This window comes from Aphelocoma coerulescens, chromosome 3, assembly GCF_041296385.1.
Source record: "Aphelocoma coerulescens isolate FSJ_1873_10779 chromosome 3, UR_Acoe_1.0, whole genome shotgun sequence".
Taxonomy (NCBI): domain Eukaryota; kingdom Metazoa; phylum Chordata; class Aves; order Passeriformes; family Corvidae; genus Aphelocoma; species Aphelocoma coerulescens.
In genome coordinates, this window is record NC_091016.1 from 26,145,427 (window position 1) to 26,172,230 (window position 26,804).

The window sequence follows — 26,804 nt, forward strand, 5'->3', positions numbered from 1 at the left end:
TCATTATCCTGCTCTGACTTGATTGGCAATAAATGACATTAATTTTCCCTTGAGTCTGTTTCGCCTGTGACAGTAATTGCAGCGTGATCCTTCCCTGTCCTGCCTTATCTTGACCCACAAGCCTTTCAGCATTCTTCCTCTCCCCTGTCCAGCTTAGGAGGAGAGTGACAGAGTGAATTTGATAGGCACCTGGCATCCAGCCAGAGCCAGCACACCACAGCTCAAAAAGGCAGGCTTGCAAGGTGTTTTTTTAAGAGCCAGAGCAACAAAGTCACCTAATATTTTGATTGTTCATGGTGATTTTCCCTGAATTATCTCATTGTTGTTTCTGTATACCCAAACCTAGTGCCAGGTTTTTCAAAAACACTTTAATGTTTCCTAGTTTGATAAATTCACCTGACAGCCCTACAGGTTTTATTTATTTAGAAAACAAACATGCACAAAAAAAATCAAAAAAAAATCTACCCTGAAAACCCAGAAAACAAAACTTGCAAACAGAGTCACAAAAATAAGACTAGGAATAATGATGTATTTTCAGGTATCATTCTTCACACTGCATCAGTGCAGATGAATTTGGATCAAAGACAAAAGAGAATAGAAAACAAAGGGCCAAAGAGTGAACTCAAAGAAAAGCTGACCAGCACGCAACTTCTTCCTTTAGGAAAATGAACTAAAATGTGGACTTGCTTGACTCCTCTTCTGAAAAGCAGTAGCACACACTGATAATTACTTTGTCATTGTAATTATATCTGGCAAAACCCCACATTCATTAAGTAACCTTCAGCAATAAACTTGAAAAAGCATTTTTTTTCAACAAGCTATCAACATAAAACCCATGAAGAACTGTAACAGGCAGCTCATCTGATTTTGCACAGCGCATTTTCTTTTTCCATAAGCGTTTGATTAATGTGCTGCTTCTGCTCAATTTCTCTCTCTGCAGCATGGTTGCTGCTGGATTCCCTACCATCTAGCTTACTTAATATCATTGGGACATTTCCTATAGCTCTCCAGGAATGCCATAATTGTAGGAAGAATATTAACTTGTCACCACCAGTCATAATATTTTCTGCAGCAGGCATCACTAACTTGGCTCAAGTACAAAGCAGCATCAGACTTAACAAAATTCTCACTTCTAGGTTGGGAGAAAAGCAGCAACATTGTGTGTTAGAAAATATTAGTTTCCTGAATTGTGGAGCAGTGTGACTCCCCACCGCCTGTCCCTTGATTCCGCAGCTGGACACAGTCCACCTCTGGAGAGGGCCCTGTACTTGGCAGCCACATAAACCTGCAGTCCCTCCAGTCATGGACAATCTCAGTGGGAAGCAAAACAGTAGCAAACCCTCACCCATCTGTTTAAAACAAAACCAAAAAACCAAGCAAACAGAAAAACCCAAGCAAAACACCAATAGTCAAGACAGACCGTCCTCCCGCTTCTCCAGCATGGCTGGAACTCAATGCCCTCACAAAATGGAAGCAAGTGACCCCACACAACCCTCCTCCCTAGTTTTAGCTCACTCACCAGGCTTTGTCTGGGTGCACCCATGATGATCCAAGGGCACTTCAAATCCTCACACTTCCCTGTGCAGGCTCTCCCTGCAACCCAGTGACCAAAAGACCTCACCATCACAGCCACTCTCAGCCCTTGATATCACCTCTACCACCACAATCAGTTCCACACTGCAAACACCTGGTGTCACCTCCCCCACCACAGCTGCCAGAGCAGAGACTGTTGAGGCCTCAACCACACCTTGCTGCAGGTCCCAATTCCACCATGTTTTACCAGAAAACTGAGGTCAATCCTTTCCATCCCAGAGAACTGTATTTTTGGGATTAGGCTATTTTCCAGATGCAGCCTGACCCCTTAGGCCAGTACCCAGGGATACCTCCCAGACTGGAGACTCTGGCAGCCAATCTCTGCCCTGAGAGCTGCCTAACTCTCCATCACTTTGCTTTACAGGGGCAGTGAATCAGCAATAGGGCTCAGCTGTGTGGGACTACCTTGCACCTGAGCTGCAGAGCCTCCAACCCCTCAGCTCCATGATTTGCCATCCTCCAATTTCAAGCAGAAGTAAAAGTCCTGCCTTGATAGCCTGACCTGCTGCCCCATGGTTCAGCTTCCCTTCAGGGATGTATGAACTCATCCACTCCAGCTAATGAAATTCAGTCTCCCAGGGAGCTCCAGGGTAAGAGCTATTGTGTAAAAAGGGGCAGTGGCAAAACCCACTTCACCCTTCTTTGACTGCACAGTAAGAAGTCCTGCAAAGTGCTTTGAGGGGGTAAAACCCAATAACACATTAGTTCAAGCTCTGTGAAGAAGCATGTCCCAGCATCCTCAGACACATCTTGAGTATAATGCTTACCTCTGCTTTTTTGACATTTCCATTGTTTAAACCAGGTCTAGGCATGAGGATTAAATGGGGAGCTGAAGGAAATGGCAATTTAGCAAACCCTGATGCTTCTTAGCAGATGGCAGGAGAGCTGAGTTGCTGCTTAGCCACCCCCCTCCACCACATCCCTGCATCATTAACAGAGTCACATTTAGCCTGGCTAATTTTGGGCAGGCTGAGGGCACCAACCTTAGTCCCCTTCCGATGATCTGAGAAATTTTCTTGACTGCTTTGTTGCTCTAGGGCTTCAATAGTATGCACAGGGTTCTGGGTCCCTATCTGGGGATCAAACAATGGAAAATTAGGTTCTGTATTTACTATTTTTAGGTACATAAATTCTTTATTGGACCTAAATCTCAGAGCTCTCTTGAATGAAGGCATCAATTATTAAGTCTCGCTTCAGTAATTAGTCTTTCATGTTAGCTGAAAAGCTTAGCATTCTCTCATTTGATCAGAGGTCTCTGTCTCTGTCATTTCAGATTTATTTATGTCAAGCTTGATCTTTTAAACTTGAGGACTTATGAATTAGAAGGAAAATGTTCTTTAATATCATAAAAGCGAGGGCTAAAAGTTATTCTAATGTATGCTAATTAACTGTATATTTTATCCCACAAAAAACCCCAAACCAGCAGTTGACTGGTGCTTTTACATACTGTAAGAATTTAGCTGCACAGAGGTCACTCAAAAATGGGGCAAGACTGAATGGATCAGTCCCACCACATGATATTCCAGCCTCATCTCTTGTGCTCATCATCTCCATGTGATTTGCAAAGCAAAATTTAGACATACTGTGTCCTTTCCTTTGTGAGTCTTAGGTACATAAAGATTGCCTTAGAAAGTGTTGTTTCAGGGTGGGTGTTTTATTTTTTTCTTTTAGGCAAGTGATACCATGACCATTTTTTTTCTCCTCAACGGGCTTGAAGGTTTTGACAAGATTTTCAGGTGGTGTAAGGAGTGACATTGCAGAAGCATGAAGATAAAGATGAGTTCTTCCCCTTCATACACTTCCTTTCCTAGCTTAATTTATTAAAAAAAAAACAAAAAACCAAGCCCTCATCTGTCAGCCTATCTATCCCCCTACACATGGAATAAACCAAGAGTGACAAAGATGGGACAAGTGCTCCCTTGGGTGGAAAAAGCATCTTTAGTACGTTTGCCTGCTCTGCAGAATGAAGAACCTCAAAAGAACATTGAGGCAGCTGTTCCCTCACCTCCAGGCAGCTCAGGACACGCTCTGTCACTTATTCAGAAATATGCCAGTTGAACCAGCAAATCTCCCAGAAGCTCAAGTGATTTGAAGTGCCACAGGAAAGCAACTGCTCTGCTTCCAGCCTGAATCCGTGTTTGTCACTGTGATGTACAGGGGGCATCTTTCCAGCACAGAGCCAGCAGAAGAGGTCTGAAGGGAGCAGAGGTTGCACAGCTTAGGACAGCTCCAGTCAAGTGCCCCTCGTCACCACAGGCATCAGCTACAAGATGCCCACAACAGCTTTTGGCCCTTGTGCCACTGCTACAGGGACAGGGAGCTGAGGTGGCTGCAGACCTCCATGGACCTGAAAGTGACTGGGGGTTGTAGATTTGAGTGCCAAGCTGAATGAACATTCAGGCAGATTAGCGACGTCATTACACTTAATTGCACTTGTATTAGGCTCCCACTCACTGCATAAATTGTTCTTTTGCAAATACTAAGACTTGGTGTTGATTTAGAGCAAAGCCTTTCCTGCAATGTCCTTTCTTTCTCACTTTTTTGTGAAGACAATGTCCCTCTGTGGGTTATTGGAGCAGAAGCAGTTGTGATATTTATATGTGAGGCTCAACTGCACAAGCAAGTGAGAAAAAACTGCAAGAAAAGACTTTTGTTGTTATTGCCCTTATTCAGAAACTACACAGTAGCATAATTTCAAGAACGGGATCAAAGAAAATGGTTAGAAAGACATTTTAACAACATATTTCATCCAAATTTTAGAACACTGGAGAGGCACACAGCATTGAAATTCTCTCCACAAACATTGTATTCCTATTTTTTTGCCCAATCCTTCAGTTCCTTTGGGTAGGAACTGTTTTACCCTACTCCAGGAGGAGACTGGGGGACAGAGTTAGTCAAAGAGATACAGAGATGAGACTGTGGCCTCATATTCTGCCCAGCTGGAAGACATCCTTCTAAATAACTCTGCTTCCCATGAGAAGGCTCTCATGTTGCCTTTAGTGACAGCTTATTTGACATGAAAAACAGGACTCTGCCTCCTGGGCTTTTGATTCTTGGAGGCAACACTCAAAGCAAGGCTCTCCTTTTATATTTTCTCTTGTATATTTTTTTAATTTCATGTACCTGCCAATGGACTTGGATTTTGCACCCCTGAAGCACTCCACCAATCTGGCTACATCATGTATCAAAGCAGATTCATGTCTAGCCTTTTACTGAAATTTGTCAGCATAGCTTTTAGTAAATTAATAATTGCTGTCATCTCCCATGCTGAAAGGGAATATGGAGGTATCCATTGCTCCAGCCTAAAGCATGGGGCCACAGTCTATTCCCTTCATGCACTTTCCAGAAGTCTGTATGCAAAGGGTTGCCTATTCTGAAGAAAAATTAGGATATTTAACAAGTACTGCTTTCCAGCTTAACACTAGGAAGTTCCAGTGAGCCAGCAGTTCTGCTCTGGGGAGAAGTCCAAACCCCAAATGCTGGTTTTAATTTTACATGCCTGTCATTATGATGACTTGACAGATGTTTAGAGTCCTCTCAAATAAACCTTACAAACAAAATTTACATACTATCTGTGGTTCCCATACTTTTCACTGCCATTTATTTATTACATAGGCACAAATCATTCCCAATAAACGGCATTAGATAAGGATTATAGAGTCATCCCAAATCCATGAACACACAGCTTTTTTTTTAACATCCTAATTAAAAAAAATTCTTCTATAAGCAACAATTTTCCTTTCTTCAGAGTCACCCTGCACTTTGCTAGACATGCAGGGCAATAAACAAACCAAGGGATCGAAGGAATGTCAGAAGTTCCTGGCAGTCCACATGGTGGGGGTATTCAAGATGACTCATTTGCCTTGCCACAAGAGAGAAATGAGGCATTTTGGTGTCCAAGCCAGTGAAAAGACACAACGGTATGATCACACCATGAATCTGCATTTCTGCAGCATGAACCAGCCATGAACAAAGAACCTCTTTGTGCAGGGCAGAGAGTAGAGCAGAGAGCAGAGGTGAACCTTGTCTCCACATCCCAGGACAAGAAGTGGTACAAGGATACAGACAGACATGGAATATCTCAGCAAAATGAGTGACCACAACAAATTTGCTCCAGGCGTGACAGTAGCCATAAAGGACTCTGTCTTTTTACCACTGAAAAAGAGAATTTTTTAGAGATTGAGGAGAAGGGGATAAAATACCTGTAGAGAGCTTCTCTCAAACAGAAAGGGAAGCACGTGCTGGAGCTCAGACCCTGAGATCAGCTCAGCTGGTTACACCATGGTGATAATAACACACAGAGTTGTGGGTTCAATCCCCATATGGACCATCCACTTAAAGGATGGCCTTGATGATCCTTGTGGGTCCCTTCCAACTCAGAATATTCTACCATTCTGTAATCTGCAGCAATAAAAAGAAAACAAACAAACAAACAAAAGCCCAAATCCAGAATGCTTTCCATGTTAGGGTTTTTTGTTTGGTTGGTTGTTTTTAGTTTTGTTTTATGGAGACATCCCAATGCTATTGTTACCTATGCTGAAGAAGTTAATCTTGCTGGTCCCTGAGTAAGCCACAAACTGGAACAGAGTACATAAACCTAACTCTCAAACTCCTCTCTGATCACTGAACAACACAAAAAAAACATAAAATAAAATGTGGAAAAGGGAAAGATGGAAAAGGTCACATTATAGTGGAGGGATATTGCTGGAAAATACTGAGGAAAGAATGAATTTGCTGAATTGTTGGACTGTTTTGGGTTTTGTTGTTTGGGGATTTTTGTAAGGAATTTTCAGGCTAATGATTTTTAATTCTGGTTTTTATAATTATCTGTAAGATTTTAGAGGAATACACAGTCAGGTGTAAAGGACTTGACTTTAGAGAACCCTGATTTTTCATGCCAATTTGTAATAATTCCTCACCTCAGGTATAGCTCAAATATAGACATGCTGTTAAAAAGCCCCCAAGATAATAACTGTCTCCAAAAAATTTCTATTACTTCTTCCAAATAATTTTTAGTTTCTTTATTTCTGAGTTAGTGGAGGATTACAGACAGTTTCAAACCCAAGCTATAGATCTGCAGAGATGAGATAGCACTTCAGTTGCCAAGGTATGTCTCTCACACAGCTCACAAATAACACGGGTGGAGAAAAGGACACTTGAGAACTTGATATAATCACCACAGCTGTCCCTATTGTTCAGGATAGTATCCCCTGTCTTCCTCTTGTTCCAACTCTCTTCAAAAAAAATTCTTTTTGCTGCTAAATTACCAAACTGACAGGCAGACACGCTGGAAGAGATGGGAAAGCAGCTTTATGCTGGTTGCATGCAATTCCAACAGCTATGTTAAGTACTGAAAGACATGGCAACCCCATGCTGATCTGCATGTGATCATGTCCTCTTCAAGCATCATGCCATGCCACAGTCTCCACAGCAACATATTTTTTTCAAAAATTCTGGCATATTAATAAGGAAAACACTGGGCAGACGCTTATTCCATCTTAACCATTTCTCCTGTATGTTTTTCTCAAATAGCCCTTTTTCACCTACAGTGGGGAATGTTTTTTAACTTCTAACAGGACCAAAATGTGCCAACCAGAGGCATACAGCACATAAATTTGCTTCGATGAGTTACATTTATTATGCAAGGTGCCACATTAAAACGTATGAAGCCTTTTAACTTTAGCCCACAGACATAAACAGAAACAACAGCAAGAAGAAAGAAAGGAAAAGATCCTGACTTATCTTAGTTGTGCATTCCTGCACTCTGCTTTTTTTGTACAGGAAACTGTCTTAGGATTTGTAAGAAAAGGAAGAAAGGTCTATGGTGTGTTCTGTAGTTAAGGGTTTTACATGTTCTCCATTGTAATCCTTTACTCTTGGAGCAGGCAGCTCTTTTAAAGGACAGTAAGTATGGAGCAGCGTGCAAATGCAGCCCTTCTGTACTGGCAGTAAAAGCTAGTTTCCTTTCTAAACCTGATTTCCATGGTCACCAACCAGCAGCTTGAATTTAGAGGAATTTTTTCATTTCTCATTCTCGAGGAACTGTTTTCTTGTATTTTCTGTCTCCACAAGTAAAAACCGTATCCAGTGCTAATTCTGTGCTAGTCTTGCTCATTTAGAGACAAGCCAAGCTCAAAAGCAGCATGCAGCTGCAGTGATAAAAAAAAACCCTTCAGCCTCTGCTCTGATCTTGGTAGAGCAAATAGGAATCCATTATTCCAAAAATCTTTCTCTACATGAAGCAGTTTTAAGGACTTCATATTAGCCAAAGTGAAATCTGTCCAGCATTCAGGTGTGTCCTGCCTCTTTCCAAAGGACACCAAGTTGTTCCTACAACAGCCAAACCCATTTCTTCTTACTCCACCTGTGCCATAGAAGCAAGAGAAACTGTACCCCTGTCAAGCTACCCCATCACTGGCAGCTGAGTGGCACCCAGGAAGGTACAGTACGTCTGCAGCTGGGGCACGTTCTGAGCTTGCAAAAGAGCAAGAGCACAGTGATATAATGCAGGCTACACTCTGACTCTCTTCTGACAGTCCCTGAGGACACAAAGAAATGAAAAGGTCTTTGTGTCTGTGCCACCTCCACTTCATGAAGTACAATAGTACATGACATGTTACTCCCACTTTCACTTCTCACAGCAGAGCCTAATTTTTTATGTTTCTTTTTTGCTACAAACCACTGTGGTATTCTCTATTAAAAAAGCATTCAGACTGTGACTTATCAGTCTGCAGTTCAGAAGGGCCCAGGCTGCAGCTCTTAGGCCATTAGTCCAAAAGTGCAGCATAATGCCTGTAAATCTGTACATTCCCTCTCTTCTGCTACAGAACAAGCAAGGTGACAAATGGTTCTGAACGTCAATACATTACAGAGAAGGGTATGCTAAGTGTAGCTGGGATAGTTAAAGCAGAACCTGTTTCTCATATTTGCTACCAGAGCTAGTGGGCTTTGCATGCTTGAGTGCATGAATACTGAATAGTATAATCTTTGCAGAAAGAGCAAAATCCACACAGAAGCAGACCAGGTGTCACTGGTATAAAAGTCAAAATAAGCAGTACATGATATGTATTCTCTCATGTTCCCATGAGAAAGTTTTCAACATACATGTTCACTTTTCTAGTCACCCAGCAAAGTAAGCCTCAGTACCCCCTGAGCCAAACAAGACTAAAATATATATCTCACAGCAAGTATATTGCTTCAGCAAAACTTCTGAGAATACCCTGTTTATTTGAAGGATCAAATTAATAGTGAAAGGAAATAAAATGGAGCTAAGACTAAACTGCTGTTTAGGAAGTCATTTCAGGATGTTGATTATCTTCTGAAGAATATTGTTATTTATTACTAATGACAAACAGTACATTCCCATCAGGATCTCTATTATATGTGTGTTATATGCCTTTCTCTGGAGGATGAAGATCTGGCTGCATATAATTAGTCTTGAGAATTAGCTATTATTAACAATTGAATTAATTTAGTCAATCCTTCTAAAGGAGTTTCTCACTAAGGACATTCTTTTGCCAAAGTCAAACTAGAGATGTCTGTATAACTATTCTTTTCCCAGAAAAGTCAGTGCACCCAGAGAATTTACTGAATGCTGTGGAAGCAGAACATAATACCTCTGTTTTAATCACTAAGAATTCTAATACCAGCAGCCCAGTCGCAGTGTATTGATCACAAACCATGGAGATGAGTTGCTTTCTTCATAATTATCTGTCTCCAGCAACAAGGGAGGCAAACAGCTAATATTCAGAAATAACTAAAGCTGGCAATCAATAAGATATTATTTATTACATCACCAGTGTGTATAGAATGTTATAAAAAATTGCAAAGTCTATTGATTTTCTAAGATACTGACTTAAAACTGAGCTATATTTTCAAATCGCTGAGTTTACATGAAACTACAGTCATTATACCAAATGGGTTTTTCAGTCAATTTGAGAAGGTGCAACAATGTCGATACATATTGAAGGCACAAATATATCTGGGTCCAGAATATAGAGCTGCATATGCTACTGTATCAGTTGTTATGAATGAAGGGGACTTATTGTTCTACAAGAAGTAATGTACTTGTTTACAAGCTTATTCAATATATTCCTCTGAAAGTTCATAAAAGCATGATAAGCAATGGCCTAAAATTGAAATACTCAAGTTTTCCACGTATTATAAAACTACTCCTATTGATTCTCACAAAGGCTCTTTACAATTGTAACAATAATTTGGCAAAGCAGAGAATGCTTGCTCAAACAAAAAAGCTGACATTTTTAATTTCCATGTAGCTCAACAGCTTATTATTTCCAATAACAGTAAATCAGCATCTTGTCTACCTTTCCCAATAGGAACACTTTGTTTGCTATAAGGTTATGTTGTCATTTGAATCTGCAGGGCAACAGGAACAAAAAAAATTTATTCATTTTTTTAAATGACAAAATAATTAACTCAGAAAGTCATGCAAAATGTGTATTTCTCCATATATATAAAATCATTTCCTTTCAAGCAGCTCTGCAGGGTAGGCAAGAAAAGTTAATTATCACATAACTGTATGACAGGAATTTATTAGAAGCATTACTGCTGTATTTCAACACTGTAGGTAGTTTTCCTGACAGGAAAATCTCCTTCCCGGGAGTTAGTTATAAATGTGCACCCACTTTAAATGTGCATTTAGATCTGACCAATCAGAGCAGCCTCCTTTCCTCTTCTGCAGGGTGTGTTCTGTTCCTCTTCAGAGGTCATTGGTGTAGGAACAATGCTGGAGGAGCAAGAGCTCCAAACAAATGCACAGATCTCCCACCTGCCATCCTGGTCTCCCAGTGTGACTTAAGGAAGGCCCCTTTCAGGTCAAGGGTGGGCACCTTTAGAGGTTTAGATCTCTGTGGGTTCCTGTTACACTGAAGACTTCCTCCTATTGAATCAGGAGGTGGAGAGAGGCAGATATAGCTGGGGTGCTCATGAGATTCAGCAAGATTCTGGGTCTGATCCTTCCATGCTTTTCACTGCTCTGTCCTCAAGGCTCCCTAAATATTAGGAAAAGGAGGAGAGGCAGCCTGGAGCTACAAAGCACATGGAAGGGATGCCAAAGAAAGCTCTCGCCCTGGTACTCAAGCAAGAGTGAGGCATGGTACAAATTCTCTGCAACTCAATCTCCCTGGCTCTCACACAGGACTATCTAAAAGTGGAGAGTTTGACCAACACAGACACTTTACCAGACTCCAAAGAATACAAAGAGAAAAAAAGTAAGATTATCACAGCCAACAGTAAATAGAATCACAGAATTACCAGGTTGGAAGAGACCTTCAAGATCACCAAGTCCAACCCATGTCCTAACACCACCTCAACTAAACCATGGCACTGAGTGCCACATCCAATCTTTTTTTAAACACACCCAGGCACAGTGACTCCACCACCTCCCTGGGCAGACGATTCCAGAACTTTATCACTCTTTCAGTACAAAACCTCTTCCCTAACATCCAACCTAAATTTCCCTTGGAGCACCTTAAGACTGTGTCCTCTCATTCTGTCTGTTGTTGCCTGGAGAAAGAGACCAACCCCCACCTGACTACAACCACCTTTCAGGAAGTTGTAGAGTGTGATAAAGTCTCCTCTGAGTCTCCTTTTCTCCAGGCTAAACAACCCCAGCTCCCCCAGTCATTCCTCATAGGGCTTGTGTTCCAAGCCTTCCACCAGCCTTGTTGCCCTCCTTTGGACATGTTCAAGTGTCTCAATGTCCTTCCTGAACTGAGGGGCCCAGAACTGGACAAGGTACTCAAGGTGCAGCCTCACCAGTGCTGAGTACAGGAGAAGAATGAGCAATACAGATCACTCTAGCTGCCCCTTTGAGAGATGTCAGATTGGCTTTCTTAATGAAGGGTTTAATACTGAGAAATAAATTGTTCTCTTAGGTGGCACATGTGCCTTTATAGATTCCTGTGTGCCACAATTTGTCTCTCATCTAGAACATTTTCCCAATGCCCTTTTTTTTTTTTAATATAATAGCAAATAACCCCTTACGATTTTCACAAGCTTGCTTAAGTACCAAATGTATTAGCCATCACAAATGTTTCCATGTATGGGTGGCAGAAAGGAGGGTACAAATGGATCCTAATTCATGCTTGGGTAGTTCCATATTCGGAAGGGAAAATGAGCTATGCAACATTTCCAGAGGCAAGAAAGGCAGGTTTTTTAATACAAAAATCTGCTCTTACGGGAATAAAGAGAAAATCATTTGAGTTCATCAAGTATTATAAAGTAACTGAGCCATCCTCAGAATTTGTGGTCTATCACTGTATGTGGAGAGGGAGAAAAAGATTTTCCAATAACTTTCATGGCACTGGATATGTTTGGATCATGGTAACTTTACCTACCTACACCATCTGAACTGTGGCATCTTTTCTTCTTCAGTTATTAGACTTCCAGATAAAGGATTTTGTTTATGCTTTCTTCCCCACAGGTAAATCTATTTTGATAGGGGAGGATAATTTAGATCTGTTACAAAAGTGAAAAAATAAATATCTTATACATAAGTTACCAGGGGTTCTTTTTCCAGGGATCATACTCAATATTCAAAGCAAATAAAAACTGAATGGATTTAAGTATCCATACTTGTATCTCAAACATTGTTACAGGATCTCCAAAAAATGCACTCTTCTCAGCAGGTCCTGAGATGCCCAAAATTTCTTTAAAATTACAGAAACCACAAAGCCAAGCACTTCTGTAGGTCGGTAACAGGAAACAAGCTGGTTAGAGTGATACAAGGCTTTAACCTAAGGCGTCTCAGGGAACCAAGGACAATAAACTTTGAACATTACCTGTCCCTTTCTGAAAAATCAGCTCCAGAAGGCACTAAACAACAAATCAGAGTGAAACAATATTAAAAAAACAGTCTTCCTCACCACCACGCTGGTGTGGGCTCTCATTCCCTTGGCCAAGACCTAATTAAAGAGGCCCCTGTAGAATATTCACTGTAGGAACAACTGCTGCAGTGTGAAAGGCTGCTGCTCTCAGAGCTGCTTGTTCACACACTCTGCAGAAAGGTACTAGCAACCACACGAAAACCAGCAGGACAGAGGGGCAGAGCCCCCTGCACCTCCCCCAGGGCAAGGATGGAGCAATTGCCAGAAGCTCTGGAGCATATGATGAAGAAACTGAATCCTGGTAAGTTTTTGAAACAAAATAGCAAGAAACACAACTTAAGGTATGGCAACCAAAGAGCATCATTTTTAATGTCAAGAAAAAAAAAAATAGTAATTTCTGAGCTGGGTAAGTCAAGCCTTTATTGCTAAACCAGCTTAAATTAAAGCAGGTGGCAAACTGCTATAGTCTGTAACCAACGAAAGCATAAAAATCATTTTCACAAATTACTCCTTAGCATTCCAGTTGTAGCAAGCAGGAGATTCAGGAAAGCTTATTTTAATTAAAAACTTTATTTTTTCATTACAATTCACAGTTTATACATGGCAAGAAGAACCCTTGCCATGTGGACATTCAGAACACTGTGCTGGGGAGACAAGGGGCTTTGTTATAAGAGCATTGCTCGGTGCTGTGTCATGGAACTTCCTTAGTTTTAAAAGCGTACTCTCTGTAAATGTTAATTGACTGATATTTACACTGAATTTACATATTAACTTATATTTATTAGAAAACAAGCTAAGCATCCAAAAAACATGAACATTCATATCTTGCATGTTATCTAATGGTCAGAGATGCTGTAAGATTTGCCACTTGAATCATGCCCAATCAGCAAAGTCCCATTCTTTTTTAATTTACAGAGCCTAAATTTTTCTTTAAGGCCTGTTCTATTCATTTTATGTACAGCCAGGTTACAATGGACTAACATAAGGAAAAAAATGCAAAATTATCCATTCCATCCTGCATTTCTTCTGAATCTCATGTACACCTATAAGCAAAACAGAACAAAATTAATGTGTTTTCTTAAAACCAATAAAGAAAACCCCATAGTCTGGTTTAGATCTGCTTCTTGTCAGCCTATCCTGTCTGAACAATCATCGGTATTCAGATTGTGCTATTTATCAGCTCTTCTTCATGCCTGCTCTGATATTCAGAGCCATCTCTATTTGAAATGTAGAAAGTCACAGTGATACCAGTTTCAATTGCATTCCCACGTTAGCCACAGCTCTGGCACAAGCAGCCCACGTGACATTCAGGAAAGCACTCCACCAGGATTCCTGGGTAAAATATTGTGTAGCCTCTGGGGTAACTTGACTTAAAAAGGAAATTAAGATTCCTTTTCATACCAAATATCTGGCAGAAGGTTTATGCTTATTAAAAATAGCTGTATTCTTCTGCATTGTTTTTTGGATGTGATTATTAGAACACAGCAATTAAAAGCCTCCCCCTGCCTTTCATCAAAACAGTAACTTTTATTTGCTCTTGTCATCTACCAAATGATTTCATGATAGATAAGCTGCAGATTTTTTTGGTACATCTAATGCAGAGAAAAACAACTGCTGAACACTGCTTGGAAAACTAAGACCTGTAAAGGGTCTGTAAATCCTACAAGTCAGCATGAACAAGTATCAGCTGGACCTGAGTAAAACAAAATGCTTCTGGGGGACAGGTTTGCAACTTTTGAAACTGCAGTGCCTTTAAATTTGGAGCTAAGAACATCAATTGATGATTGTTGAGTTTTGGCATTCATTCGTGCTGGTTGGTATCTTCACAACAGACACCTTTGAAACACCATCATCTCAAGAACGAAAGCTTAAATGAAACACATTTCTCATGCAAAAAACCCAAACAAACAAAAGTTGTACAGGAACTGTAGAGGTTCTGGTTCTTCAAAAGATAAGGCACTGACCAAAATTTCTTAGGTAAAAGGCTGCATAAGTATTTCTTGCCATTTACAAATGTGTTGTAGTCCAGAAATGGTCCATTCCTAGGCTCAGTAAGGTAGACCCTGAAATTTTAAGGACTGATCCCTCAAAGCTACATTGTTACCATAAACAAGTGAGATTCATTCGTGAGGCCATATGGCACATTAGAAGTGAAAAACAGTCTGGGCAGATAAAGGCAGAAAACATTGCTTGTTCCAGCATCTTTCGGAACCAGCAGTGCCATTCGTCTTTGTGTCTCTGAAGAGATGCGATGGTAACTCGGGACTGTAGTTTTTCTGTGGAACTCATGCACACATATAAAATGCTGCTAGCACTGGTCATCGACAGGGTGGAGGAAAAAAAGGTGGATGGCTAGTCTAAGCCAAGAGCTTCCCAAGGAATGGGATCCAAAGTCATGGCTACTTAATGTTCTCGATCACGGCTATCTCTTCTGCTGCACAGTGCGGCGTCAAGCCGTTCATGTAAATGCTGTCCGTCTTTGTCAGAGCTGGCAAGAGGTCCTTCTCACTGGTCAGGTGGTTCACTGACAGTGTTCTCTTGCAGGGGGTCAGGTCTTGGTTGTGGTTGACAGCGAGTTCTGCAGAGAGCTTCCTTTTGATGGAGGTGGCCCGCTGGAATTTGTCGTAGATCTCCACGCTCAGGCGCCTTCGGGTCTCCTTGAACTCAGCGGTGACATTGGCTGTCCACTCTGCAGCGTGGGCTCTGAACTCCCCAACCTGCAGCAAAAATCAGGAATAAAACAGAGGCATTATGGAACCAAGGACTTCAGACACTCTTTATCTTCAGGAGCCTGGTGAGAGTGTAGGGCTACCAAAGAGCTGCCGCCGGCACAAATTTCTCATGCCAAAGACTCAGTCTTTTATTGACAGCAACTAAAGAAGAAACATTGCACTAGTAAGAGCTAACAACAACTCCAAAAACACAAATAAAAATATTTTCTGCTGCTTTTTTTTTTTTTTTAATTGTTATCATAGACAGCCAGCAATACAGGGAAGCTGCAGAGGCTTGACAGCTGCACAATACCCAGCTGGTCAGGGGATGCTGAAATCCCAGCAATCCAGGCTGTGTTATGTATTGTTACTACGGTGAGGGTTATTTATGAGCACTTTCACTGTCTCTGGAAAGATTCTTGGGAGACTTGGCAAAGAATTGTCTAAATTTAGACAGAAAAGCCTTTTTAAAGGGACCATCAGGTGTTTGCTTTCTCTTTTCTGCACTCGCTCAAACATAGCAACAGTTAAAAGTCACCTCAGTGGCATATCTGCTTCCCACCCTCAAGCCCAAAACATCCTTATTTTCCCTCAGATATGGCATAAGGTAGACTGAGCAGATCTACTCTGAAGTAAACTATGGCCTGTCATTTATTTACTATTTATATTTTTGCACTTGTATTTAAGTCAAGCCACTGTTACACTAAGTTACGTAGGTAACTAAAAGAGGCACCCTTTGATGATATTATCTCGTTACAACTGCAAAGGAAATAGATTATTTCTCTTTAAGTCTCTGCTCCCTAGTTAGCTTCATACTGGGAAGGTACAGCACAGGGAAGATAAACCACTCATAAACATAACTCCAAAGTGAAGCACTTTAGGAGAATTTAACCCACATAAATAAATTAGTCTAATTGGTACTGCTCAGTCCAGAATTTAAATCACTGGCAAGAAAACTCTGACTTGGTAAGCACAGAAATGAAAAAAGAATTTACACAGAAAAATATAGGGAGCAAACCATCAGAGAAAAAGCCACGAGCTTATTCATGCTTTGCAGTGCACTGGAAAACAGGAATATAATGAAGGTTAAAATTAATCAGCTCATCCAGGAGTGACAGGGTTTCAGGAAAACTTTTCCCCTCCAGAAACAAAATAAAAAGATCTCTTTACTCAAGGGTCATTTTATTGCATTCATCTCCACTTCAGTGAAGATGACAAATGTGGACAAATATGTATTTTCTAAAACAAGGGTAATTATCTGCAATACACAGAAGACTCACCTAGCTGAATGATTATTAGTATTTAATTTGTGCAGCTAGGATCAGACACACTGCACTTCAGATCTGAACATAATGAAATCTGCAATGCTGAAACATCTCAGCTGCTCCAATATTTTTACTTGTAGTAAACAAGTAATAAAAATATGATAAATAGTATCAGTGCAACCCTGGAGCAATTTTCTCTTTTCCTATGCCTTACTAAAGGCAGGTTTCTATTTTACTGCATATATTTATATGCACCCCTCACCAGCTGTGTAAGCATTTAACAGACCAGGTATTTTGCTCAGGCACACATCTCTGGCATTGCATATGGTCACATACAAGAGATGCTAACAGACTTTTAAATTGTGTCTCAGCACAGTTGAACTGTCTCCCTGTAATCTTCCAAATTTTTTTTTTTTTTGCAGTTCCCACGTGATTTCATGTTATCCAGGAAAGAAAATCAACTGGCCTTGCTTCTGAAGAAAGCAAGTTTCTGTAACCTCTAGGATAGGCTAAGGATGTTCCTGGTGATGGTCCTGCCTCACAGAGGGCAAGCTGCTCTTGGGCATGCAAGTTATTAAGGAGAATCTTGAAATTGTAGTTCTTGGGATATCTGATGACTGAATTCTAATCAGATTTCTTTGGGAAAGCAAGTTTGTGCAGCCAGGTGACGAGCATCAATACATGTGCCTTTGGAGATAAGCTCACTCTAATTAAGGTGGTGTGGAACATTAGCACGGTGGACACAATTCTACCTGCCCATACACCAAAGTTGGGATGTTGGTTTATATTAAAACAGTAGGAAAAAATACAAATTACAACATGCTGTTAGTAATGCTATGACTAAGTAGCATCAACATGCATTAGTAGGAAAACAGAGGGAATTGGCACACATTAGAAACCAAGAGTTCAGTGCTCTTTGTACTATATGTACCCCAAATCACTGCTCTCAGCCCCTACTTTTCATGTGAACTGAAACACATTCAAAAATGTTACCTCTTCTAAATAAAGCTCTTAGTTCCATGGCACTTCCAGACTCAAGAACAACAGGTTATAAGAAACGTGCAGTTTTAACTACCAGTGTACATTAGTAATTTGCTTATATAATTTGATCCCTCCTTGATCCATAGGGACATATCTGTGTATGTTCAGGTTCTTTCTGTCCTTAGGTTATGACACTTTATCACACTGCATTACAGCTCCTCTTCATCTGGGTTCTGACAACCAAAAAAATGTCTTATGCAAAGCCACTGAAATGCCACTTGCCTGTGGTGCTCAAGAAAATGAAATTCTTTGCATACCTACCTACTGTGACAACTACTTACTTTTCTCCAGCTCTGTTGCCTCATTACAACACAGCTCTGTAGATTCTACAGCTGTCATAGTTGGGGGCAGTGTGACATGAGGACAAGGCCTCTTAGTCACAGAAATTATTGACAACTACGTACTTAACATAAGGCCAAATGTCACAAAATATTTCAGAAGCAATATGAAAAACATGTCACAGTGATAGCACCTGACTCAGCCATACAACAAGCAGCACTAATCTGGTGATGCTTCTCACTTCAACCTTCAGGGAAGAGAAATGCCACTAGTAATGGGGACATGGTCCCTATCCCAGCTCCTGAATTGACTTCCTCCACATCAAAATCCAAATTAGACTGCAAGGTGTTAGACATATTTCACAAGGAGTATCAACCTAGCTACACTGAACATCAACAGCTAGTAACTTTATTATGTATTTAAGAAGCAGGAAGCAGCACCCTACTGCCTCATCATTCTAGGGAAGACAAGTCTCAATAACAAGTTCTCAAGAATTATGGTATATAGTAACACAACTAAATATTCCACACAGAACACTTCACCACAAAACCAAGCCAAAAAATAAAAAACCACCCAAAAAAAACAAAACCCAAAAATCCTCAACCCCAAAAAAAACCATCCCCAAAAACAACACCCACAACTTTTCTATCAAATGAACAGCATTGACACAATTCCTTGCCCAGCACAGGTTTCCTGGCCTCCAGCTACCACTGCCAGGATATTCCATGTGATCAGCACCATATCCAACAGCCCCAAGGGGATGTCTCAAATACCACAGGTCATCTCCAGTAGCACCTCCAAATGTCTATGTCAATATATCTGTGCCTACCTGTGGTGGAAATCTCACATTTGCTCTAGTAGGATATAATGAGAAATTGCCTCTGAACCATTTGTGAAGAGTATTCTACTCATTCTTGTTAAAGTCACTTTTGGGTTTTTTGGGGAGTTTGTGTAGTGAAAAACAGACATCAATAAAACACTGCATGAACTTCCTGAATGACCAAACAGTTCCCAGGCTGCACACATACACCACCACCAGTATAACTTCAAGACAGATATACTAAATTTAACAGAACTAGGAAAAAAAAAAAAAAAAAGGACTTTAAGCCATCATTCCTTCAGCTACTCCTGCCAAAATCCATCTAAATGAATAATGTCCTACAACTGGCTCTCAGTCAATATCTCTAGCAGAACCAAAAGTTCCTATCCAGTTTCATTGCCACCTGTGTTTTAGCTTTCTGTCTAGCTGGGCTCCACACCCAGCTAAAGGCCAGCAGCATAAGCCAGAATGGAAGTGTGTCCAAGGGGATGCTACTGTTAAAACTATAAAAGCATCTAAACGTACTGAAGCACCTGCTTCATTCTCCACTACCTTTACTCTAATTCCTTATACTTGTCAAGAGTTTGAGAATCTTTCTGGACACTCACAAAATTATCCAAATACTTATATGAGCAAAACTTCCCTCCATTCAGGAAGACCACTCTTCCTATTAAGAGTCCGGAAAGCACAAGCCATGTAGCAATACACAAGTAATCTGTATTTTGAATTAAGCCACATCTGTGCTCTGGCAGGAAAACAAACAAATAAACAAAAGCATAATTAAGGACATCCTTAAATAAACCAAGACAAATGCACTTGCCTAACTTAACTTTGCCTTAGTTTTGCTCCTCTGTCTCAGGGAGATTCTTGAAAAACCCCAACATTACAGCATAATCAGTTAATCTACTTCTATTTACAGAGTGGGAAGAAATCTATCCTGCTTGGATGGAGCTCAGATATATGACATGAAAGTTATGATATACTCAGGAGGAGACAAACCATTGAGTAGCAAATAAGAAAAAAAATAGCATTATATATATGTCATGCAGGAAAATGAAAACATATATTTCTAAATAATGTGCACAGCTTTTTCTGTCATAGCTGTTCTTTATGTTGTTTCCCTTTGGCATACAGGGCTCATACATTTTATGATGAGCATGGTCATGCAAGCCAAAAAATTGAATTTAAAAAACAAGTAGATGAGCTGGAGGTATCCATTTTACTACATTTTAGGGTGAAAAAATGTGCTCTTCCTTACAGATATTCTTAACGGTCTAGATGTTCCCCAGTATATAATGCCAAACATTTATCCCTACTGCATTCTCTGAATTGTCATAGCTTCATTTTTCCTCTCCAGTGTACTTTATTCTGCTACTTAAAAATAACACATCCAATTAACCTCTCTGTGATATGCTACTCAGACAAAACTAGAAAGTGTGTTACATGTCAAATTATGCAGGCAGCAGAGTACAGAACATAACATTTTGTCTTAGTTCTCAGGAAACTCACCCAGCATTCACAGAAATTGAGGTTCCTTCTAAAAAAAAAAAATGTAGGTACAGAGAGGGGTGATGAGTTTACCAACTCAGCTGCTGGGTGGGTTTATCCCTGAGTGCATGGGGGGGGTTCTTACCTGGCATCTCACTTTCCTGCTGTTCTGGGCAATCATATGGCACCTTTTCCCACCCAAGTAGCTGCTGGCCACAAATTTCTATTCACTACCTCGGGTGGCTATAGGTTAGAGAAGACCAGAATGCAGAAGAGAGAAAGATAAGTTTCACAAAAACTTTTAGTGAAACCCATGCATTTGCTGCATATTAAGGGAATCTCATTTATAGTCCACCTAAAATTCCCAACCCAGTGATCTGGCTTTCAGTATTTCTGCTTTTATAGTGTTATTAGTACATACACAAAATAGCTGTGGACAGATGTTTAGAGAAGAGTGTGCTCTACTCGTCTCTAAATGTAAACAGCCACAAAATGCAAGAAATACCACAGGCACTAAATGAGATACCTGTGCTGAGCTTTCTCAGGTGTTTAACCACCATCTTCTACTTGATCCTGTCAGGACCTCAGTTTGTAGCAGGGAACTCTTCTTCACCAGGTCTTTAAGGTACCAGACTTTAATTTCAAAGTGAATGGCACACATGAAGCGCGTGAAGCAGTAAGTGATGCCTATTTTGGTTCCACATCCCTGGTATACACATCCCTCTGTTTTTCAGACAAATATCAGGGGGAAAAGGGTCTCTTTTGTGAAATTGTCATCTTCTGGGGCAAGGTTTCAATTACATAGACAATTGTGGTTTTGTTGCCATGGTGGTCAGAAATGTTTTGGTAACAATGCTTTCCTGATGGAAACTGAATTATTCAGTCCTGTAATAAGCAATGCTTGCAAGTTCATTCTGGTGGGCAAAGATTGTTTGGTTTCACCCACATAACTTCCATGAACACATCTGATGCCTTGGATGAAATAAACCACATTCTCCAATGGGAATGCAGAGAGCCCACAAATTTTGATTATTTTATTTGTGGAGGAACTCCTATGGTGGCAGCTGTGGGAATATCTTTTGTGGAGATGTGACAGATGGCAGATGCAAGAAATGGCCTTTTCCTCTATCATGGTTTTATTCAACAAAATAAAAACAGCCTAAAAGTATTATTTAAAAACCTTGCCATAAAAGAGAAGCAGATATACTAACAGTGAACACAGTTATTTTGTTTTACCTTACGTTTTTCCATAAATATGGAGACTGCTGTGTTAGGTATTTCCTCAGAACTATTATTGAATATTGCCCATCAGATACCTCTTTGCATAGACCTGCATGTGTGTATGTCTCAGTAGTGTAGACAAGTTATGGGCCTGATTATCTCTCTCTCTTACACCCTGCTTTGTTGTTAACTTCCAAAGATAAAGATTAAAAAAGATGTTGACATTTTCCCTTTAAAAATAATTTCTATTCAGTTGTTTCAGCTGCCTCAGAGAGTCATCCAACCCCTCTTTCATCCTGGTGAGAGTGAATGACATGCACCTGTATTAGCCACAAGAAACTACTTAGGTTTGCACAAAGCTCTACCAGTTGAGCCTAAGGTGATTCAGGAGAACAGTGTGTATCCTCTGCCTGTGCTATAAAGCCAACCACTTGGCTGCAGCCAGGAATAGCAAACATTTTCAGGACTATACTAGAAACATAATGAAACCCAAGCCACAGGCTGTTGAAAGACTGCCTCAACTTTCTCCCAGGGGAAAGAGACAACAACTGTTTCATAACTCATTGGACTTTTTTTATCTTATAAAGATATGCTAAAAAAGAACAAACGTAAAAAAAGGAATTATGATTTTTACTTGGTAGTGAGTGAGGAATGGTTATAGTAACTATGTGGTCAAGGCCTAGCAAGAGCTCTTTATTTCTTAACTTTCTAATGTCAGTATCTGGAGTGATATTTGTGTGAAATAGCTCCACTTTGGCTGTTCATCACTAATATTACAACTGCACCAATCCCTTGTGAAAGGAAGTATTCCATAGCTTCTTCAGTCCCCTTTATCTGCAATTGCAAAGCATTTTCCTCAACGTCAACACACCTACTTGCAAGGGCATTCTGCTGAACTGGCTTTGTCTGGGGATTCATCCTCAAGACACTTATCAGATTCATACACTCAGCATTAGTAACATGTTCTGGAGTCTTTTCCTAACAATATTCAAGTACTGAGATTATCCTAAAAAAAAAAAAAAAAGTAAAGTTTTCAGGAATATTAATCATGAAGATGTCAGTGATATTTAATCTGGAATCTTTTCAGCCCACAGTAAAGTAAACCACAGATATATTTACTGCTGTCACAAAGGATCAATTACATCTTACCTCCAAAAATTAAGATTTCTCAATGTAGACCATCATAACATACGTTCTGAGACTCTTCATGGGTAATTAACTCCAAGAAATGACATTGCTATAAATGATCTCTTTAAACAATTTCTCTTGTTATGAAGTATAAGTCTCTTGCCCTAGTTTTATTTTTGCGAATTCAATAGCTCTTGCCATCACTCCCTTGCTGCATGCAGCCTTCACTGGAGTAATTTTCTCCTTCTCTGAGCACTGTGGGAGAGCAGGGCCAGGCACAGGGCCTGGCATGAGAGACACTGACAGTGTCCCCGTGCCCCGGGCCATGCTGCTCCTCATGGAAGTGTATTTGGCAGCACATGTCTTGTAATCAGCATCCCAGCAGGACCTGGTACTCAATATGCAATAATAAAACAGCAGTCTCTAAATGCCTGGATTGCCCAGCTAAGAGGCATTATACAAATATAAATATAACCACAGCAAAACTGTGTCAATGTTATCTGTGCGAGTGCTGAATCTGAAGTGAAGTAAGCATCACATGTCCAAAGTACACAAAACTACGAGGAAAGATCTCAAAAAAAAGTGTCAAAAGCCATCAGCTGTTTAGTTTTCCTGGAATTCTCAGAACAAGATGTTCTTTCCTATTCATTATTGCACATATTAGCACAGCAGACTTTTAAAAAACTGATCAATATAGAAACTCAGTATTACAGACTGTTGCTAGGGCAGATTCAAGAACATCACCAGCATAAGTTAAACTCATAGCAAGGAAGAGATCAAGCTGCATTCAGAACCAGGTCAGTCATTTCCATCTCCTCCTTACACCAATACTACTCTTTATACATCCCTGAGACTCAGGGCTGTTATAGAGAGACTGTACTCTGACCTTATATTTTGGGATCGTTTTGATTGGTTTTTTGTCCTGTTGCTAGTCAAATTTGACTGGAGACATGAGGTTGCTTTGACTGTAGAAGGATTTTGTATTTCTCCCAATCTCATAGAAATTATTAAAAACAATCACCTTCTGAATGTGACTGTTCCTTCTAAATAGACTTTTCTGCATATCTTGGATGTACAGGAAAAAAACCCCTCTTAATGCTAGACAGACTTCTCTTCAGATTTTTCCCTTGACATTTCTGTAGCTCTCTTCACTGTTTCTGAAGTTTAGACCACAAATCTAGGGATTGTTTTCTGGCAACATACCTTTTAACAACATCTGCAGCACTAGCACCACTTTCCTACAGGAACTCAATGATCCCCTGCTAGCACATCTTAGAATTGTTACCCTTATTAATCATTGCCTTGCAAAACTACTTTGCATGCCGTGGCTTTCACATTATACTTGTGTCCCACAAATATTTGCAATTCAGTGCTTTCTAGGAAGAGACATCCATCACACCAGCCTGACCAATCTAGCAAACTTGTGGATCTAAAATTCTTTAAACTGCTGCAGCTGGGTTTGGTTTTTTGGGTTTTGGTTGGTTGACGTTTTCTTGTCTTTTGGGTTTTTATTTTGGTGTTTTGTTTGCTTGTTTTTATTTTATGTTTTGGATTGCTTTTCTGTTTTCTTTTGCCAGGAGTTGGGGGGGTTGGTTGGAGTGGATGTAAGAAAAGCAAAAGCCCAAACGGTTGTTTTCTTCAGCAGAAGCTGACCCATCTCACTTGGAACAATGTGAAATGGACCAGCAAACGACTCACATCTTTGTAAACAGTCTCTGATCACCAGATTGAAGAGCTATTGTCTACCATCTTCATTTCTAAGTGAATGGATTTTGTTTCTTGAAACAGGGAGAGCCAGGTCAAAAGTTCATTTACCAGCTGAACAACTTCTTCCTCCTCTTTGGTCATACACCCTCACTACACAGCCTCAAAGGACAATCTGTTTGCCTGGAGTACCAAAACCCTTCAAAACTGTTTCTCACTTGAGTCCACTAATTTTTCCATCTTTTCACACATACAGCCTACATCTAGGGTCCCTTTTCAGGGGATATGAGAAATGGGCTTAAGTTCTCTTTATGCTGGTATCCTTATGCTGGGTGAGCACCTTTAGCCTGAAGCTAATAAAAAGGCAACAAATAATATGGGGAGTGCAATAATCTCCATGGCATCATCATGACAAGTCTAATTCTGTTTTGACAGACTTGAGTGACAGCTCTGTCACTGGTGCCAAGAAGATTAAACTGAATGATGACTCAGATGAGTCAAATTTGTTGAATTTGTTTATAAATATCAAATATAGCAACTGCCTCTTGAATTTCCACAAGAAGTGAATATGTTATTTTGCATGAAACGTTAGGCTTGGTCTGTAAATCTGGATCCATGTTGTTCAATTCAAAAGACAGACATGCAGCATGAAAAAAATCACTTGTGCAAACTGAGCCAACGTCTAACATAAGTCAGTCACCTGGACTCATGGTATACAGTGAAGAGAACGGTCTTCTCCAGAATCTATAGCCCAACAATCTTGCCTAAGGTTGTTGGTTAGGTAGGCATTTTTGCTGAAAATGCTGGAATTCAGAAGCTGCTGCATACAGAAGAAAAAGAAAAACATACGACAAGGAAAAAAAAATCCTGCTGAAAATTTACCTTTCAAAGAGACTAAAATCAGAAGACTTTAAAAGTGCTCTGAGTAATCAGAGTGTAGAGAATAATGAAGAGGAGGGAGTTTAAGCCAAGCTAGTACAGCTGAAGCTGAACTTCAGAGACAGATTGCCTACTTAAGATTATAGCACACAGCATGTTCCAGTGACTTTCTGACACTTCATCTATCTTACTGTATGAACTGCTTCCAGATCTATCCTTCTAAAACTCCCACTTCTGTCTCTACTTGTCTTTCACGTCCCTCCCCATTTGATGCATTCAAAATTCTCCAGAGTGTTTCAGGAGACAAAAGCCACCTGAGCAACTGACTGACATACTGGTTATCTGGATTTTAATATCAAAATACAGAAGTTTTGTGCATTAGTGCATATCTGATCAGATTGTTTTTGTCTCAGATCTACTTGGATATGGCAAGCAATGCCATTTTGAAAAAAATACATGTTTTATTTGGTTGAAACAGTGAAATGCATTATTGCCTCAAAGTCTTACGTAAACTGCTACTAAGAAAAAATACAACTGCATTAAAAATCTATATGAATAGAACTATAGATTTTAGGTAATATTCATTTTCAGCATGCTTCCTCCCTGGAATAAGAAGGACTCCCCTTCATACCCTAAATACGCTGATATTTATTGATAGTTTTTACCTTGGACTATAGGAAAAGGCAAAAAAAGATTATGGCTGCCTGTCAAAAGAGATCTACTTCTGATGATACATAGTTTTGGTTGTTGGGGGGAAGTAAAGAAGGGCTTTTCAACACTTGCAACCTTACTGACTCCATTCTGGACTCGAGTAACATTCTCTACACTTTGCTGCTTGGTCTTAGACTGCTGAAACCAGCACAATTGATCACTACTGAATGATCTACTCCCCCCTGTATTTAAAATGTGGTAGATTATAGGTTTTTTCATGGAAAGTGGATACAAGTCCTATACAAAATCTTCTTTATATTTATGTGTTGATTCCCATAACAATCCCCGTAATTTTCAGGAAGGAAGATTTTCATCATCCTATTTCCTAGGAAATACATTAAACTGCTTCAGTATTCAGGGTGCATTAATCACAGTTCTGTAGATTTTATCATGGACTCTGTATCTCAATAGGTTTTAATATATAACATTGCTTCCACCTTCAAAGGCTACCTTTAGGTATAAGAGGCTATTTCCCCCAGGACTGACAGAACACTTCCCTAAGACAGTTAAACAAATACACCCCATATTTTGAACTAGGGTTTTTCATTGCACTGATGTATTTTGGAACTGCAGAGAGGTTCCTCTGCTATAATCTGCATCCATAGAAGCTGGACCAGTCCACTGTAAATTTAGGTTTAACTGGAAAAAAAGACAAGAAATCCAGTCTCATCTGGCTTCTTCTGGCACACAAGAGACTTGATAACTACATTTCCACAAAACTCTTTCAGCATCTTCACTCAGATTTCCCCAGGCAGATAGCAAGAATGAGCTAAGAGCAGCAGTTTTTATCATACAATGAGACCTGTAAAAAGTGAATATTTGTAAGATGCTTATACCCAATCTTGTAACAAAATGCAATATATTTGTATTACTTTCTTCCTACAAAGTTTCATTAGGATGAAAGAGAGAAAATAAAACAATTTCTAACTACCACACAACTTAAGGTACGTCATAATTCAGTTCTCAAATTGGTCTCTGCCATTCTTAAAACTATAGAATTTTAAACTGCTAAAGCATTTTATTTGTGTTATGAATTCACACATATGCCTGAGCAATGGGTTAAGAAATAAAGATTTCTAACCATCAGAGATATTATTAACTGAACAAACTGCACCAA

General features: G+C 40.0%; 1 protein-coding gene and 1 long non-coding RNA gene across 4 annotated transcripts in view; both read right to left on the minus strand.

Annotated features, from left to right (window-relative positions):
• The window catches only part of LOC138107826 (uncharacterized), a 63,397-nt gene extending 61,786 nt beyond the window's left edge, over window positions 1-1,611 (minus strand). For both annotated transcript variants that reach the window (XR_011149716.1, XR_011149717.1), the window contains exon 1: window positions 1,520-1,611. This is a non-coding gene — a long non-coding RNA (uncharacterized lncRNA). The remainder of the gene's footprint in view (window positions 1-1,519) is intronic.
• An 11,171-nt stretch (window positions 1,612-12,782) lies between these two features.
• Window positions 12,783-26,804, minus strand: part of KCNK2 (potassium two pore domain channel subfamily K member 2) — a 77,979-nt gene continuing 63,957 nt past the window's right edge. For both annotated transcript variants that reach the window (XM_069009546.1, XM_069009545.1), the window contains one exon: window positions 12,783-15,157. In XM_069009546.1, the coding sequence (XP_068865647.1) occupies window positions 14,840-15,157 (318 nt within the window). In that variant the 3' untranslated portion in view covers window positions 12,783-14,839. The remainder of the gene's footprint in view (window positions 15,158-26,804) is intronic.